The following is an 18,631-nucleotide window of genomic DNA, read 5'->3' as shown; positions in this document are numbered from 1 at the left end:
TGGAAAACAAGCATCCTTCAGCTTGGGAATGGAATTCGCTCTACAGTGGGTTTTTTGAACAAATGTGACATGGGCTCTTTTCTGCCAAGGCGGAGGACCTTTTCTCTGGTATGTTCAGACCCTGTGCGTTGATGGAAGCAATATTTAGATTAGAACCATCAGAGGACATAATTTGGATGAAGGAAGAATCTATAATAGGCCACACAACTGATCAGATGGAGGGAAGAGGAGCCCATCCCCTATAATAAAAAAAGGAGAAAAGGGGGAAAGGGGAAGGAAAGGAAATTAAATAAAATTTGTAGAGGGGAGGATGGATCACACTACAGAGTACACAGGGAAAACAGGGAGGGGTTGATGTAGTTAGGGGTTGTGAAGAAAATAGGGGAGAAATTGCAGAAAACGAGCACTACCTATTGGTCGAGCACTAACCTGGGTCACGGACGATCTGTCTTGGGCAATGGGTGCTATTTATCTTGAATTTGTAACTTCTTGAATGAGAAATGTGACTCTGCCCAAAGGGGGCTGGGTCTCGAACCAATTACCCTATGTGGATAACATAGTATGACAACAAACAGTTCCAGGAGCCGAATAAGCAGGAGAGGTGTACAGCCAATCAGGAACTGGAAAACGGGTAGCCCCGGAATCCACTAATGGAGGAATAAGAAGAATCACCTTGGAGAGATATGCCAGGAAAAACGAAAGGGAAAAAGGGAAACAGCCAGAGGTAAAGAGACAGGATGATTGCATTATCTTGCTCAGATAGGCCACTGCCATTACAGAATATTGATGCCATGAAAGGGTCCACTTGGTCTCTAAAACTGGGAGCAACAAAAGAGTCTCACACTCTGGAGGACCAGAGATATCTATGGAATACATGGAAAGTCAATTGACCTGTGTAATTCTTCATGTCCCCTGATCCCCTTAATTTAACAGCATGGCTACTACAGAAGAGCAAACACTAGATATGGAGATAACTGAAACTGTGACAGATGCTCCAGAATCAACTGATGAAATCAGATATTATGACTTTTACTGACCCGGATTAAATGACCTGTAATTTTGAAAGTAGCTTTATGTATTCTACATTTTTCAATACGCAGATTTCAGGTTTCTTTAGGGTATGTTCACATGGTGGGATTCACAGAGAAATTTTCCGCTTGAATTCCTCATCTTAAAACCGCATCAAAATCCACAGCTTTCTGCCATAGTTTTTAGTGGCGATCCATGCACAGATTCAACCGTGTCAATGGGCAAGCCAGTTGTAGCCTCCATGGCTCAGGCTTGTTTTTCCAACACCTCTTACTGATTCTCGATCAGATTGAGATCTATAAAATATGGAGCCCAATCAACACTTTGATGTTTGTCATGACCTCAATCTATTCGCTGACAATTTTTGCAGTGTGCATTATGCTGCTGAGATAGGCCACTGCCATTACAGAATATCAATGCCATGAAAGGGTCCACTTGGTCTCCAAAACCAAGAGCAACAAAAGAGTCTCACACTCTGGCGGACCAGAGATATCTATCGAATACGTAGACAGCCAATTGACCTGTGTAATTCTTTATGTCCCCTGACCCCCATAATTTCTTTTACAGCATGGCTACTACAGAAGAGCAAACACTAGATGTGGAGATAACTGAAACTGTGACAGATGCACCAGAGTCAACGGATGAAAACAGGTATTATGACTAGAGATGAGCGAACGTACTCGTCCGAGCTTGATACTCGTTCGAGTATTAGCGTGTTCGAGATGCTCGTTACTAGACACGAGCACCATGCGATGTTCGAGTTAGCGCGCTTTTCTGGCCAATAGAAAGACAGGGAAGGCATTACAACTTCCCCCTGCGACGTTCAAGCCCTATACCACCCCCCTGCAGTGAGTGGCTGGCGAGATCAGGTGTCACCCGAGTATATAAATCGGCCCCTCCCGCGGCTCGCCACAGATGCATTCTGACATAGCTCAGGGAAAGTGCTGCTGATGCTGGAGGGAGAGTGTTAGGAGTGATTTTAGGCTTCAAGAACCCCAACGGTCCTTCTTAGGGCCACATCTGACCGTGTGCAGTACTGTTGAGGCTGCTTTTAGCAGTGTTGCACTTTTTTTTTTTTTTTTGTATATCGGCCGTGCAGAGCATTGCGTCCTCAGTCTGCAGTAATTTTACATAGTATAGGGCCAGTAGTGGTGAGGCAGGGACAGTGAAAAAGGTGAAAGAGATATACTGTCTATATAGGCAGTGGGCTTTTTCCAAAAAATTTGGGGAAAAAAAAATCTATTTGGGCTGCCTGTGACCGTCCTCAGTGTACTGCGTCTCTGCTGGGGGTAGTAGTCCTAATTAATACGCAGCCAGCTAAGTGTTACAGCAGGCTTGTGCAAAATTCTTTTCTGGCTCTGCGTTGCCTGTTACATCACCGCTGTCATCCTGTCCAGAGGGAAACAGTCTGCAGTAATTTTACATAGTATTGGGCCAGTAGTGCTGAGGCAGGGACAGTGAAAAAGGTGAAAGAGATATACTGTCTATATAGGCAGTGGGCTTTTTCCCAAAAATTTGTGAAAAAAATATCTATTTGGGCTGCCTGTGACCGTCCTCAGTGTACTGTGTCTCTGCTGGGGGTAGTAGTCCTAATTAATACGCAGCCAGCTAAGTGTTACAGCAGGCTTGCGCAAAATTCTTTCCTGGCTCTGCTGTGCGTTCCGTAAGCGAAGTCAGCCTCCAACCACAGGCCAATAAGCGGCACATTTAATTACAGCGTTCTGTTTCTGCGCTACTGGTAATACACCATGCTGAGGGGTAGGGGTAGGCCTAGAGGACGTGGACGCGGGCGAGGACGCGGAGGCCCAAGTCAGGGTGTGGGCACAGGCCGAGCTCCTGATCCAGGTGTATCGCAGCCGAATGCTGCGGGATTAGGAGAGAGGCACGTTTCTGGCGTCCCCACATTCATCTCACAATTAATGGGTCCACACGGTAGACCTTTATTAGAAAATGAGCAGTGTGAGCAGGTGCTGTCGTGGATGGCAGAAAGTGCATCCAGCAATCTATCGACCACCCAGACTTCTACGCCGTCCACTGCTGCAACTCTGAATCCTCTGGCTGCTGCTCCTCCTTCCTCCCAGCCTCCTCACTCCATTACAATGACACATTCTGAAGAGCAGGCAGACTCCCAGGAACTGTTCTCGGGCCCCTGCCCAGAATGGGCAGCAATGGTTCCTCTCCCACCGGAGGAGTTTGTCGTGACCGATGCCCAACCTTTGGAAAGTTCCCGGGGTCCGGGGGATGAGGCTGGGGACTTCCGGCAACTGTCTCAAGAGCTTTCAGTGGGTGAGGAGGACGATGACGATGAGACACAGTTGTCTATCACTCAGGTAGTAGTAATTGGAGTAAGTCCGAGGGAGGAGCGCACAGAGGATTCGGAGGAAGAGCAGCAGGACGATGAGGTGACTGACCCCACCTGGTTTGCTAAGCCTACTGAGGACAGGTCTTCAGAGGGGGAGGCAAGTGCAGCAGCAGGGCAGGTTGCAGGGCCAGACCGAATAATCCACCAACTGTTTCCCAAAGCGCCCCCTCGCGCCATGCCACCCTGCAGAGGCCGAGGTGCTAAAAGGTCTGGCAGTTTTTCACTGAGAGTGCAGACAACCGACGAACAGTGGTGTGCAACCTTTGTCGCGCCAAGATCAGCTGGGGAGCCACCACCACCAGCCTCACCCACCCCACAAGGTGGGATGAAGGCTGTTCACCGCCTCCGGTTTGCACCACTGCCTCTCCCCCTGTGCCCCAACCTGCCACTGAGATCCAACCCCCCTCTCAGGACACAGGCACTACCGTCTCCTGACCTGCACCCACACCCTCACCTCCGCTGTCCTCGGCCCCATCCACCAATGTCTCTCAGCGCATCGTCCAGCTGTCGCTAGCGCAAGTGTTGGAGCGCAAGCGCAAGTACGCCGCCACGCACCCGCACGCTCAAGCGTTAAACGTGCACATAGCCAAATTGATCAGCCTGGAGATGCTACCGTATAGGCTTGTGGAAACGGAGGCTTTCAAAAGCATGATGGTGGCGGCGGCCCCGCGTTACTTGGTTCCCAGTCGCCACTACTTTTCCCGATGTGCCGTCCCAGCCCTGCACGACCATGTCTCCCGCAACATTGTACGTGCCCTCACCAACGCGGTTACTGCCAAGGTCCACTTAACAACGGACACGTGGACAAGCACAGGCGGGCAGGGCCACTATATCTCCCTGACGGCACATTGGGTGAATTTAGTGGAGGCTGGGACAGAGTCAGAGCCTGGGACCACTCACATCCTACCCACCCCCAGAATTGCGGGCCACAGCTTGGTGGTGGTATCTGCGGCGGTGTATGCTTCCTCCACTAAACCACCCTCCTCCTCCTCCTCCTCCTCCTACGCAACCTCTGTCTCGCAATCAAGATGTGTCAGCAGCAGCACGTCGCCAGCAGTCGGTGTCGCGCGGCGTGGCAGCACAGCGGTGGGCAAGCGTCAGCAGGCCGTGCTGAAACTACTCAGCTTAGGAGAGAAGAGGCACACGGCCCATGAACTGCTGCAGGGTCTGACAGAGCAGACGGACCGCTGGCTTGTGCTGCTGAGCCTCCAACCGGGCATGGTCGTGTGTGACAATGGCCGTAACCTGGTGGCGGCTCGGCAGCTCGGCAGCCTCACGCACGTGCCATGCCTGGCCCACATCTTTAATTTGGTGGTTCAGCGCTTTCTCAAAAGCTACCCACGCTTGTCAGACCTGCTCGGAAAGGCACGCCGGCTCTGCGCACATTTCCGCAAGTCCCACACGGACGCTGCCACCCTGCGCACCCTGCAACATCGGTTTAATCTGCCAGTGCACCGACTGCTGTGTGACGTGCCCACACGGTGGAACTCTACGCTCCACATGTTGGCCAGGCTCTATGAGCAGCGTAGAGCTATAGTGGAATACCAACTCCAACATGGGCGGCGCAGTGGGAGTCAGCCTCCTCAATTCTTTACAGAAGAGTGGGCCTGGTTGGCAGACATCTGCCAGGTCCTTGGAAACTTTGAGGAGTCTACCCAGATGGTGAGCAGCGATGCTGCAATCATTAGCGTCACCATTCCTCTGCTATGCCTCTTGAGAAGTTCCCTGCAAAGCATAAAGGCAGACGCTTTGCGCTCGGAAACGGAGGCGGGGGAAGACAGTATGTCGCTGGATAGTCAGAGCACCCTCCTGTCTATATCTCGCGCGTTGAGGAGGAGGAGGTGGAGGAGCATGAGAAGGAGGGGGAAGAGACAGCTTGGCCCACTGCTGAGGGTACCCATGCTGCTTGCCTGTCATCCTTTCAGCGTGTATGGCCTGAGGAGGAGGAGGAGGAGGAGGATCCTGAAAGTGATCTTCCTAGTGAGGACAGCCATGTGTTGCGTACAGGTACCCTGGCACACATGGCTGACTTCATGTTAGGATGCCTTTCTCGTGACCCTCGCGTTACACGCATTCTGGCCACTACAGATTACTGGGTGTACACACTGCTCGACCCACGGTATAAGGAGAACCTTTCCACTCTCATACCCGAAGAGGAAAGGGGTTCGAGAGTGATGCTATAGCACAGGACCCTGGCGGACAAGCTAATGGTAAAATTCCCATCCGACAGCGCTAGTGGCAGAAGGCGCAGTTCCGAGGGCCAGGTAGCAGGGGAGGTGCGGAGATCAGGCAGCATGTACAGCACAGGCAGGGGAACACTCTCTAAGGCCTTTGACAGCTTTCTGGCTCCCCAGCAAGACTGTGTCACCGCTCCCCAGTCAAGGCTGAGTCGGCGGGAGCACTGTAAAAGGATGGTGAGGGAGTACGTAGCCGATCGCACGACCGTCCTCCGTGACGCCTCTGCCCCCTACAACTACTGGGTGTCGAAGCTGGACACGTGGCCTGAACTCGCACTGTATGCCCTGGAGGTGCTTGCTTGTCCTGCGGCTACCGTCTTGTCAGAGAGGGTGTTTAGTGCGGCTGGGGGAATCATCACGGATAAGCGTACCCGCCTGTCAACCGACAGTGCCGACAGGCTTACACTCATAAAGATGAACAAAGCCTGGATTTCCCCAGACTTTTCTTCTCCACCAACGGACAGCAGCGATACCTAAACAATATGTAGGCTGCACCCACGGATGGAAGCATTGTTCTCTGTCACCATCAAAAACGTGGACCTTTTAGCTTCATCAATCTGTGTATAATATTCATCCTCTTCCTCCTGCTCCTCCTCCTCCTGAAACCTAACGTAATCACGCCGAATGGGCAATTTTTCTTAGGCCCACAAGGCTCAGTCATATAATTTTTGTAAACAATTTTTATACGTTTCAATGCACATTAAAGCGTTGAAACTTGCACCTGAACCAATTTTTATTTTAACTGGGCTGCCTCCAGGCCTAGTTACAAATTAAGCCACATTAGTACTGTACACATAGGTACATTAGTACTGTTGGTACACCAATTTTTTGGGGCCCTCGCCTACAGTGTAATCCAATTAATTTTTTGCCCACCTGCATTAAAGCTGACGTTACATCAGCTGAGCTGGGCACTGCAATGGGATATATTTATGTACCGCCGGTGGCTTCCTGGCACCCACCCATGCTGTCGGTCCACATGGACTTCGCATTAGGGAGATGTACGTGCCTGTGTATACTTATAAAAAACTCGAGCCTGACTGGGGCATGCAGTTTGGGCCAAAGCCCACCTGTATTTAATCAGACGCTAGCTCTGCTGTCCAGGGCACTGCAATGGGATATATTTTTGTACCGCCAGTGGGTTCCAGGGAGCCACCCATAGTATCGGTCCACACGGACTTTACATTAGAGAGTTGTACCTGCCTGTGTCTATGCATTAAAGACCCCGGTCTGGGGCCAAAGCCCACCTGTATTTTATCTGACGTTACCAGTGTGGGCCAAAGCCCACCTGTATTTTATCTGACGTTACCTCAGCTGTGCAGGGCAATGCAATGGGATATATTTATGTACCGCCAGTGGCTTCCTGGCACCCACCCATGCTGTCGGTCACACGGAGTTGTAACTGCATGTGTCCACTTCTTAAGAACCCCAGTCTGACTGGGGCATGCAGTGTGGGCCGAAGCCCACCTGCATTAAACATGACATTACCTCAGCTGTGCTGGGCACTGCAATGGGATATATTTATGTACCGCCGGTGGGTTCCAGGGAGCCACCCATGCTGTCGGTCCACACGGAGTTGTAACTGCATGTTTCCACTTCTAAAGAACCCCAGTCTGACTGGGGCATGCAGTGTGGGCCGAAGCCCACCTGCATTAAACATGACATTACCTCAACTGTGCTGGGCACTGCAATGGGATATATTTATGTACCACTGGTGGCTTCCTGGCACCCACCCATGCTGTCGGTCCACACGGAGTTGTAACTGCATGTGTCCACTTCTAAAGAACCCCAGTTTGACTGGGGCATGCAGTGTGGGCCGAAGCCCACCTGCATTAAACATGACATTACCTCAGCTGTGCTGGGCACTGCAATGGGATATATTTATGTACCGTCGGTGGCTTCCTGGCACCCACCCATGCTGTCGGTCCACAGGGACTTCACAATAGGGAGTTGTACCTGCCTGTGTCTATGAATTAAAAACCCCGGTCAGGTTGGGGCATGCAGTGTGGGCCGAAGCCCACCTGCATTTAATCTGACGTTAGCTCTGCTGTCCAGGACACTGCAATGGGATACATTTATGTACAGCCAGTGGGTTCCAGGGAGCCACCCATGCTGTGGGTGCACACGGAATTCCCATTGCGGAGTTGTACCTGCCTGTGACTATTTATAAAAAAACGCGGTCTGACTGGGGCATGCAGACACCTTGACAGAATGAATAGTGTGTGGCACATAGGTTCCCCATTGCTATGCCCACGTGTGCAGCTCCTGATGGAGGTGGCACAGGATTGGATTTCTCATTCCTTCTGTACAGCATTGTGGGCTATCGCCCGGCCCCTTTTCAAAGAGGGTTGCTGCCTAGCCGTGCCAACCCTCTGCAGTGTGTGCCTGCGGTTCCTCCTCATGGCAGACGCACTTATAAATAGACATGAGGGTGGTGTGGCTATGAGGCCAGCGTGTGGCATGAGGGCAGCTGAAGGCTGGGCAGGGACACTTTGGTGTGCGCTGTGGACACTGGGTCGTGCAGGGGGGGGGGGGGGTTGGGCAGCATGTAACCCAGGAGAAGTGGCAGCGGAGTGTCATGCAGGCAGTGATTGTGCTTTGTTGGAGGTAGTGTGGTGCTTAGCTAAGGTATGCATTGCTAATGAGGGCTTTTTAGAAGTAAAAATTGTTGGGGGGGGGGCACTCTTGCCGCTATTGTGGCTTAATAGTGGGACCTGGGAACTCGAGATGCAGCCCAACATGTAGCCCCTCGCCTGCCCTATCCGTTGCTGTGTCGTTCCCATCACTTTCTTGAATTGCCCAGATTTTCACAAATGGAAACCTTAGCGAGCTTCGGCGAAATACAAAAATGCTCAAGTCGCTCATTGACTTCAATGGGCATCGTGAAATTTTCGTCCCAGTAACGAGCACCCGAGCATTTTGGTGCTCGCTCATCTCTAATTATGACTATTATTGACCTGGATTAAATTACCTGTAATTTTGAAAGGAGCTTCATATATTCTACCTTTTTTTCACATGCAGATTTCAGGTTTCTTTAGGGTATGTTCATATGTTGGTATTTACTGAGAAATTTTCCACTTGAATTTTTCCTCTAAAAACTGCATCAAAATCCACAGCTTTCTGCCATAGTTTTTAGCGCAGATTCATACACAGATTTAACTGTGTCAATGGTCAAGCCAGTTGAGACCTCCATGGATTGGACTTGTTCTAACCCCTTTTACTGATTATCGATCAGATTGAGATCTGAACAATATGGAGCCCAATGAACACCTTGATGTTTGTTATGACATCAGACCATTCAATGTCAATTTTTGCAGCGTGCATTATCCTGCTGAGATAGGCCACTGCCATAACGAAATATTGATGCCATGAAGTGGTGCACTTGGTCTCCAAAACCAAGAGCAACAAAAGAGTGTTTTCACTCTGGAGGACCAGACATATCTATGGAATACATGGACAGCCAGTTGACCTGTGTAATTTTTCATGTCCCCTGACCCGCTTAATTTCTATTACAGCATGGCTACTACAGAAGAGGAAATACTAGAAGTGGAGATAACTGAAACCGTGACAGATGATCCAGAATCAACTGATGGAAATGGGTATAATGACTATTTTTGACCTGGATTAAATGACCTGTAATTTTGAAAGTAGCTTTATGTATTGTCATTTTTTCCATACGCAAATTTCAGGTTTCTTTAGGGTATGTTCACATATTGTGATTCACAGGGAAATTTTCCGCTTGAATTCCTCATCTTAAAACCGCATCAAAATCCACAGCTTTCTGCCATAGTTTTAGTGGTTATCCGTGCACAGATTCAACCGCGTCAATGGGCAAGCCAGTTGGGGCCTCCATGGAATGGACTTGTTTTTCCAACACCTCTTCTTGATTCTCGATCAGACTGAGATCTGAAAAATATGGAGCCCAATAAAAACACCTTGGTATTTGTCATGACCTCAAACCATTCCTTGCCAATTTTTGCAGCGTGCATTATCTTGCTCAGATAGGCCACTGCCATTACAGAATATCGATGCCATGAACGGGTCCACTTGGTCTCCAAAACTGGAAGCAACAAAAAAGTCTCACACTCCGGAGGACCAGAGATATCTATGAAATACATGGACAGCCAATTGACCTGTGTAATTCTTCATGTCCCCTGACCCCCTTAATTTCTTTTACAGCATGGCTACTACAGAAGAGCAAACACTAGATGTGGAGATAACTGAAACTGTGACAGATGCTCCAGAGTCAACGTATGAAAACAGGTATTTTGACTATTATTGACCTGTATTAAATGACCTGTAATTTTGAAAGGAACTTCATATATTCTACATTTTTCCACATGCAGATTTCAGGTTTCTTTAGGGTATGTTCATATGTTGGTATTCATGGAGAAATTTTCTGCTTGAATTTCTCCTCTAAAAACTGCATCAAAATCCACAGCTTTCTGCCATAGTTTTTCACGCAGATTCATCTACAGATTTAACCATGTCAATGGGCAAGCCAGTTGAGACCTCCATGGATTGGACTTGTTGTTCTAACCACTTTTACTGATTATCGATCAGATTGAGATCTGAAAAATATGGAGCCCAATCAACACCTTGATATTTGTTATGACTTCGGACCATTCAATGTCAATTTTTGCAGTGTGCATTATCCTGCTGAGATAGGCCACTGCCATAACGGAATATCGATGCCATGAAGTGTCTTGGTCTCCAAAACTGAGAGCAACCAAAGAGTCTCACACTCTGGAGGACCAGACATATCTATGCAATACATGGACAGCCAATCGACCTTTGTAATTCTTCATGTCCCCTGACCCCCTTAATTTCTTTTACAGCATGGCTACTACAGAAGATCAAACACTAGATCAAACCGTGACAGATACTGCAGAGCCAACTGGTGGAAACAGGTATTATGACTGTTACTGACCCGGATTAAATGACCTGTAATTTTGAAAATAGCTTTATGTATTCTAAATTTTTCCACACACAGATTTCAGGTTTCTTTAGGGTAATGTTGGCATTTACAGGGAAATTTTCACTTGAATTCCTCCTTTAAAAAACATGTCAAAATCCACAGGTTTCTGCCATAGTTTTTAGCAGCGATCCGTGCACAGATTCACCGTGTCAATGGGCAAGCCACTTGAGACCTCCATGGATTGGACTTGTTTTTTGCAACACCTCTTACTGATATTAAATCAGATTAAAAGCTGGAGAATTTGGAACCCAATCAACACCTTGATGTTTGTCATGATTTAGAACCAGTTGTTGACAATTTTTTCAATGTGCATTATCCTGCTGAGATAGGCCACTGCCAAAACAAAATATTGACGTCATGAAGCAGTTTACTTGGTCTCCAAGACTGAAAGCAACAAAAGAGTCTTACACTCTGGAGGACCAGACATATATGAGTAATACATGGACAGCCAATTGATCTGTGTAATTCCTCATGTTCGCTGACCCCCTTAATTTCTTTTACAGCATGGCTACTACAGAAGAGCAAATACCCGATGTGCAGATAACTGAAGCCATGCCAGATGCTCCGAAGCCAACTTGTGGAAACAGGTATAATGACTGTTATTAACCTCGATTAAATGACCTGTAATTTTGAAAGGAACGTTATGTATTCTATATTTTTCGACGTGCCAATTTCAGCTTTTTCTTAGGGTATGTTCGCATGGGATTCACGGGGAAATTTTCCGCATGAATTCCTCCTATAAAAACCACCTCAAAATCCACAGCTTTCTGCCATAGTTTTTAGCACAGATTCAACCGAGTCAATGGACAAGCCAGTTGGGGCCTCCATGGATTGGACCTGTTTTTTCAACACCTCTTACTGATGCTTGATCAGATTAAGATCTGGAAAATTTGGAACCCAGTCAACACATTGACGTTTGTCATGACTAGGGTTGAGGAAGCGTACTCGTTAAGGCAAATTACTCGAGCGAGTATGGGCATTTTCGAGTACATGCCTGCTCGTCCAAAAAGGTTCGGGGGCTGGCGAGGTTGAGCGGTGAGTTGCAGGAGTTAGCAGGGGGGAGTGGGTGGGAGAGAGATCTCCCCCCTTCCTTTTCGGGCAAGCAGGCATGTACTCGAAAATGTCCATACTTGCTGGAGTAATTTTCCTTAACGCGTATGCTCGCTCATCTCTAGTCATGGCCTCAAATCATTTACTGACAATTTTTGCAGCGTGCATTATCCTGCTGAGATAGGCCACTGCCATAACGGAATATCAATGCCAAAAAGGGGTGTACTTGGTCTCCAAAACTGAGAATAACAAAAGAGTGTTTCTCACTCTGAAGGACCAGATATATCTATGGAATACATGGACAGGCAATTAACCTGTGTAATTCTTCATGCCCGATGACCCACTTAATTTCTTTTACAGCATGGCTACTACAGAACAGCAAACGCTAGATGAAACCGTGACAGATACTCCAGAGCCAACTGGTGGAAACACTTCAGTTGAGCCAAGCAGGTACTATGAATGTCACTGACCCAGATTAAATAACCTGAATTTTTAAAAAGAGCTTGCATTCTAAATTTTTATTATTATTTTCAAATAAACCGGCAAAAATATCCTTGTAGATTCTGGATAGGATTATATTCTTATTTACAAAAAAATGCAAATAAGGGATGGAAAATTACCTCCACAGCACCCTCTTTTGGAAGGTGATTTCTTTATAAGGGCTTCTACCCACTAGCGTTTTTTTAACGCTGCGATATCGCTGCTTTTTTAAAAATGCAAATGTCAATGGGACGACTTTCTAATGTTAAAATCGCATCGCACAAAAATCAGAAGTTTACGCTTCTGCGATTTTTGTGCGATGCGATTTTAACATTAGAAAGTCCCATTGACATTCGCATTAAAAAAAACGCTAGTGGGTAGAAGCCCTAAGTCCATTTTTAAACTTTCAAGGGATCTTCTTGACCATATGACTGAGGATATAAGACAAACGAGAGCCAACTAGAAGAAAAGGACACCCATCTGCAGGCAGGCTATTTCAGGGTGTTTGGTCTTCATCAGTCCAGAACAGGATACTGGTTGGGTGGATGAGAGGCTTTTATGTGGGTCTGTTTGGATAGAGTTTCTCCTTGATAAGAGCGCCAAGTTGGTTTAGGGAGACTTGTAAACGTTATGCAATGCTCCCTGGGAAAAAGTATGCTAATAGGGGATGAAAAAGAACCTCCACAGCGTCACCTATTAACACTGCTGATCAGTGTCTTTACCTCTGAAGGCGGCTCTGGTTTGGCTTGTGTTCTCATTCATGATGTCAAGGCCTGTTGAAAGGTCGAACATTGACTTGTAGATGGTCACCTATTGAAAGGTGACTTCTCTATAAGAACTTTTGCATCCACTATTTACATACTTCTTCTTGGGAAGCATTGTATGGCCCATTATGAGACTCCCTACATCAACGTGGCTCTCTGTACAAGTAGAAACTTTATCCCCCAAAACCGAATTTAAAGAGCAAAACTTGCACATAGGTGTTTTTTCACATACTGTAGACTGATGGTTCATATGTAAAAATGGCAGCACGTCCAATTTTCATCTGTGTCACAGATCAGATCAGGGTGCAGGTGTTCCAAAAAGAAACAGCCAATTCTGGGATGACCCTCTCTAAGGGATTGGCCGCTGAAATTAACTGTTTAAAATTAAAGCCCAATGGATTAAAACAAACAGTACTTACCCATCCATGGCCCAGCTGATTCAGTGCTGCAGCCCCACAATTCTCCTAGCCTGTGTTGACAGCGAAAGCCTGGTGACGTCTGCCTGCCAATCAGAGGCCACACCATCACTGCCCATTTTCCTGGCATCATCATCAGTTCCGATTGGTGATGCTGCAGCCTTTGATTGGCAGGCAGGTCAGCAGACTTCCGTTGTCAACAGAGACTGGGAGAATCGCGTGCCTGCAGCGCTGGATCGCCAAGAGCGGGTAAGAATAGTTTATTTTGTCCCATCGCCCTATAAATCAAACACCTGTCTGTGCCGTGAGTAATCTGACTTTTCGCAATGAAATAATTATTGTCTTACTCCTCATGTTACTTCTACCTAGTGAACCCGAGGCAAGTAGAGACGAAGTTGAAGAAGACAAAACGAAAGAAGGACAGCAGCTAAAGCTAACCAAGGGAACAGAAGTAGAATATGTGGAAACCTGGGAATCTTTTGACAGTAATGAAGACTCTAATATGGTAAAATCTTTAGTATAAGGGCTCCTTCACACAGCCGTCTTGTTACAGTGCATTCTGCATGCGGAATTCCCTGTACCAATCTGCCAAAGGCTCCCATGCTGCCAATCACACATATTGTACGCAATAAAGATCGCAGCATGTTCTATCTTGGCGTATATTACGCATGCATACACACCAAGATAGTGCACAGCCATCAGTATACAATGCCAGTGTGCAGCTGGCCTAACTTTACTCTTCATTTATAAGAAGTGTGTTAAGAAAAAGTTTTTATTCCCTTTCAGATGTCCTCTTCTATTCCACACGGATGGTTTTTGCTCTTTAAACAAAACTTAATATCAGACAAATCTAAGTAACTATATTTATGTGTTGTTGAATTATTCTCTAACTTCATTCACTTCTATGGGAGTTACAGAAATAGTACAACATGGCCAGCTCAGCTACTTCTGTAATCCAGGCCACCGCTGGTCACCACATACAGACGGGTATTCCCATCTCAGCCATAATAGTCTGCCGTGGGCATAAGCCTTAAAGTGAATGTACGAGCTTCAGGACTGGAGATTGAATAAGTGAATGGGACAACGCTGCAATACCAGAAACAGTCCATAGACAAGAGTAGCACCATTTCTGGAAAAATTGAGGAGTAAAAAGCACAAGTACAATTATTCTAGAAATAGCGCCACTTTTGTATTTGCCATCTCTGACCTCCACATACAGATGAGTATTCATATCAGCTCGAATTGCCTGATATGGGAATAATCTAATGACAAAAGTTGTGCATTTTGTTTTTGAACTTTATTTATAACGTTATGGAACATTGACAGCCTTTTATAGTTTATTTGTTGTTCAGCTTTTTTTTCCTCTCCATTTTGATTATTTTTTTTATGGCTATCAATGGTAATTGCAGTGTTCCATTGGGTGACACTTCTATGGAAGAATAAAGATTTGTGGACATTTATATATACTGTATAGAAATGTGAGGATGCATGTTCAGAAATCTGATTTTTGTTTCCCCCCCTTTTAAGGAGTCAGCTACAAGTGATGAAACACAGAAGGAAATCTCTGAATCTCCTGCCACTGCCACTATTGCAGAGCCACCAAAGAGTGGCGGAAATGAGAAGATGACAGTTTCCGCCCGGCTTTTGGATGATGAATAAATAATAATACTGCTTGCTTTTTAAAGCGATAGATTGCTGTTTGTGTATAATCATGTAACCAAGGTGGCATTTCTTTTCTTAACCAAACAAAAAAACTGCATATTACGCTGTTGCTCATTAGGATACTACTAGTAATTATTAGGAAATTATAGTACCAGTGTTTCTGGTGACACAATTCACCACACAGCTCTGCTACATGCACGTCACACAAACACACAGCTCTGCTACATCCATTCTTTATCCCATCCAACAGAGATCACAGCACAGCAAAGTCCTGCACACACTGATCACACCCTGGTTATGTGATCCCAGACTCCTCCCACACAGGCGACTGATCATATGACGGTGACCTCATCACAGGTGCTGTAAGCACATGGCTGCTGTCTGGCTCACATATTAACTTTTTCCACCAGACTTCTGCCCTATTCAGCAATTCCAGCAATCTGATTGGTTGTTTGAGTTGGCTGATTCACCGCCCCCTTTTGAGATGTGCACGAGGATAGATGTATTGCATAAACATGAGCACGCACTAGGACACCACATACACGCAACCACATCTACCATATGTACTGCATAAACATGAGCACACACTAGCAGACCACATGTACCATATGTACTGCATAAACATGAGCACACACTAGCAGACCACATGTACTATATGTACTGCATAAACATGAGCACACACTAGCAGACCACATGTACTATATGTACTGCATAAACATGAGCACACACTAGCAGACCACATGTACCATATGTACTGCATAAACATGAGCACACACTAGCAGACCACATGTACTGCATAAACATGAGCACGCACTAGGACACCACATACACGTAACCACATCTACCATATGTACTGCATAAACATGACCACGCACTAGCACACCACATACACGCAATCAAAAGGGGGCAGTTAAGGGTGATGAATCAGCCAACCCAAATAACCAATCAGGTTGCTGGAATTGCTGAATAGGGTAGAAGTCTGGTGGAAAAAGTTAATATGCATCTGGCTCACATATTAGCCTTTTACTCCCCACTTCTACATGAGCGAACCTAAACAACCAATCACCGTGAATCAGCCAAACCAAATAACTAATCACCATGAATCAGCCAACTCAAATAACCAATCACCGGGAATGAGTAAATCCAAGCAACCAATCAGGTTGCGAATGGTGCGGATTTGGGGAGTAATATAGATATATGCGTCTGGCTCTGCAGGTTTTTAATAAAGTGAAGGACCTGTGATGATGTCACTGTCATGTGATCAGGGTCGGAGCTCAGAGACCAGGTGACTGATCACATGATGGTGACATCACAGGTCCTGTAAGCACACGGCTGCTGACAGGCTCTGCCTGTTTTATGACCTGCAATGATGTCACCGTCATGTGATCAGAGACAGAGCATGTTACTCACAAGTGGTCGTTAGTATTTTGATTACGTGAGAGCTATTCTGTTGACCTCACCAACGTAAAATCAACGTCGTAGCAGGTAGAGCACTACAAATACAATCTCAAAGCTTACAAATAACAGTAAGTCCGGTCACATATGTACTAAGACTGGCTTCACATGGACATATTTCAATGAGTTCATTCACATTTCCGTATTTCGGTTGTGCAAAAGAAAATAGAACATATTGAACATCTGGAAGTGGACGAATTAGCCATTTCAGGCAGTTTGTGTCCCATGTGCAAAAACACATGCCCTGTAGGCAGAAAAAAACCCAGTGAGATGTGCCAACATATGCCCAAAAAGGAGCCTAGGTTACAATGCAAAACAGTTGCGCTAAGGTGTGCACATACGTCTGTGTGAAGCTGGCCTGAGGCTGCTTTCACATCTGTGATGGAGGTTCTGTTTTCCTGTTCTGTTATGGGAGCAGGAAAGAGGAATCCTCTGGTCAAATGGATCCGTCTTCTGATGAAACCGAACAGCACTAAAAACAGACCCCATTGACTATAATGGGGTCCATTCAGTTTCTGTTCAGCTGACTGGCACTTTACCAGTTGAAAAACATACAGTACTATTTATTCCGGTATTTTGTGCCAGATCTGTGACGGAACCTCTGAACGGAGATGTGAAAACAACCTAAGACCAACATTTCATGCACTGGGCTTAGGGTAGCTTTACACAAGACAATTATTGTATCCTGGAGGACCTCAAGGAAAAGAGCTGTATAACTCTGTATGAGCATGGGTTTATGAGAGATCGCTCCTGCCAAACCAACCTGATCAGCCTCTACGAGGAGGTAAGTTCTAGACTGGACCCAGGGGAGGCACTGGATCTTGTATATCTGGACTTTTGAAAAGTGTTTGATACTGTGCCGGATAAAAGGTTGGTGATGGTGAATAAAATGAGAATGTTTGGTCTGGACAAGAATGTGTGTAAGTGGGTAACTGGTCAGTGATAGAAAACAGAGGGTGGCTATAAATGGTATGTACTCTGATTGGGTCACCGTTGCTAGTGGGGTACAACAGGGGTCAGTATTGGGCCCTAATTCTTTTTAATATATTAATGACCTGGTAGGAGGATTGTACAGCAAAATATCAATATTTGCAGATGACACAAAACTATGTAAAGTCATTAATATAAAAGAAGACGGAATATGGTTTCATAAGTTAGGGGCTTGGGCAGAAAAGTGGAAACTGAGGTATATCACTGATAAATGTAAGGTTGGGGAGAGTAAATACATGTCACCATTACACACTAAATGGGAAACCACTGGGGAACACTGACATGGAAAAGGACTTGGGGATTTTAATTAACTGGAGGCTCAATTGGAGCAACCAGTGTCAGGCAGCTGCTGCCAAGGCAAATAGGATCATGGGGTGCATCAAAAGAGGTCTAGGGTCAGATCACATATGGAATATTGTTCACAGTTTTGCATACTGGTACTCAAGATGGTCATATCAGAGCTTGAGCAAGTTCAAAGGCAGGCAACTAAAGTAATAAATGGAATGAACAGACTACAATAGCCAGAGAGGTTATCAAAATTGGGGTTAATTAGTTTAGAAAAAAAGACAGCTGAGGGGCGATCTAATACCCATGTATAAATATATCAGGGGACAATACAGAGATCTGTACCATCATCTATTTATACCCAGGACTGTGGGAATCTTTATGCAAGTTGTTAAGATATAAACAATTGTGACTTTTGTTAACCAGCGACATTTTTTTTAGTGAGCTGGAACTAAGTGACTAACAACTAGTGAACAAATTATCACTCAGCACCCTGTTGGTGGTCATGTTTACACAGAACGATTAATAGCTCAAAAGAGTGAATGCAAACAATGGTTGTACCATATGAAGCCACCCTCAATTCTTCTGTTGGGTAACAGACTTTCTAACTTCAAAGACTCATAAACTCATCCAATTTATAGCTATGACTGCAAAAATTCACATTGCTTCCCAATGCAAGTCTGCCTACTTGTCTATTGAACAGTTCAATAGACAAGTAGGCAGACAAGTTCACGTCACGTGTTTAAACAGGTGATGTCGGAACGCGTCGCCAAGCGTGACCTTATGAGGATTATGCCTATAGGGGTGGAACGCAATTGCATTCCCCTCGCTAACCGGATCTTATCTGACTGACCATTATGTCAATACTACTCGCCGGAAGTAGGTATGGCGGTTAGCGACCACGGGGTGAAAGGTAATGATTTGTA

General features: G+C 46.1%; 1 protein-coding gene across 1 annotated transcript in view; it reads left to right on the top strand.

The window, feature by feature from the left end:
* The window catches only part of LOC136620761 (protocadherin Fat 4-like), a 120,594-nt gene extending 105,591 nt beyond the window's left edge, over nt 1-15,003 (top strand). The window contains exons 38-45 of the mRNA XM_066595734.1: nt 1,597-1,680; nt 9,141-9,224; nt 9,805-9,888; nt 10,464-10,535; nt 11,107-11,190; nt 12,014-12,103; nt 13,683-13,818; nt 14,841-15,003. Of these exons, the coding sequence (XP_066451831.1) occupies nt 1,597-1,680; nt 9,141-9,224; nt 9,805-9,888; nt 10,464-10,535; nt 11,107-11,190; nt 12,014-12,103; nt 13,683-13,818; nt 14,841-14,972 (766 nt within the window). The 3' untranslated portion in view covers nt 14,973-15,003. The remainder of the gene's footprint in view (nt 1-1,596; nt 1,681-9,140; nt 9,225-9,804; nt 9,889-10,463; nt 10,536-11,106; nt 11,191-12,013; nt 12,104-13,682; nt 13,819-14,840) is intronic.
* Nucleotides 15,004-18,631: the final 3,628 nt, after the last annotated feature.

The sequence above is a fragment of the Eleutherodactylus coqui genome, chromosome 3 (assembly GCF_035609145.1).
Source record: "Eleutherodactylus coqui strain aEleCoq1 chromosome 3, aEleCoq1.hap1, whole genome shotgun sequence".
In the NCBI taxonomy this organism is placed as follows: Eukaryota; Metazoa; Chordata; class Amphibia; order Anura; family Eleutherodactylidae; genus Eleutherodactylus; species Eleutherodactylus coqui.
This window is presented reverse-complemented; position numbering and strand designations above follow the sequence as displayed.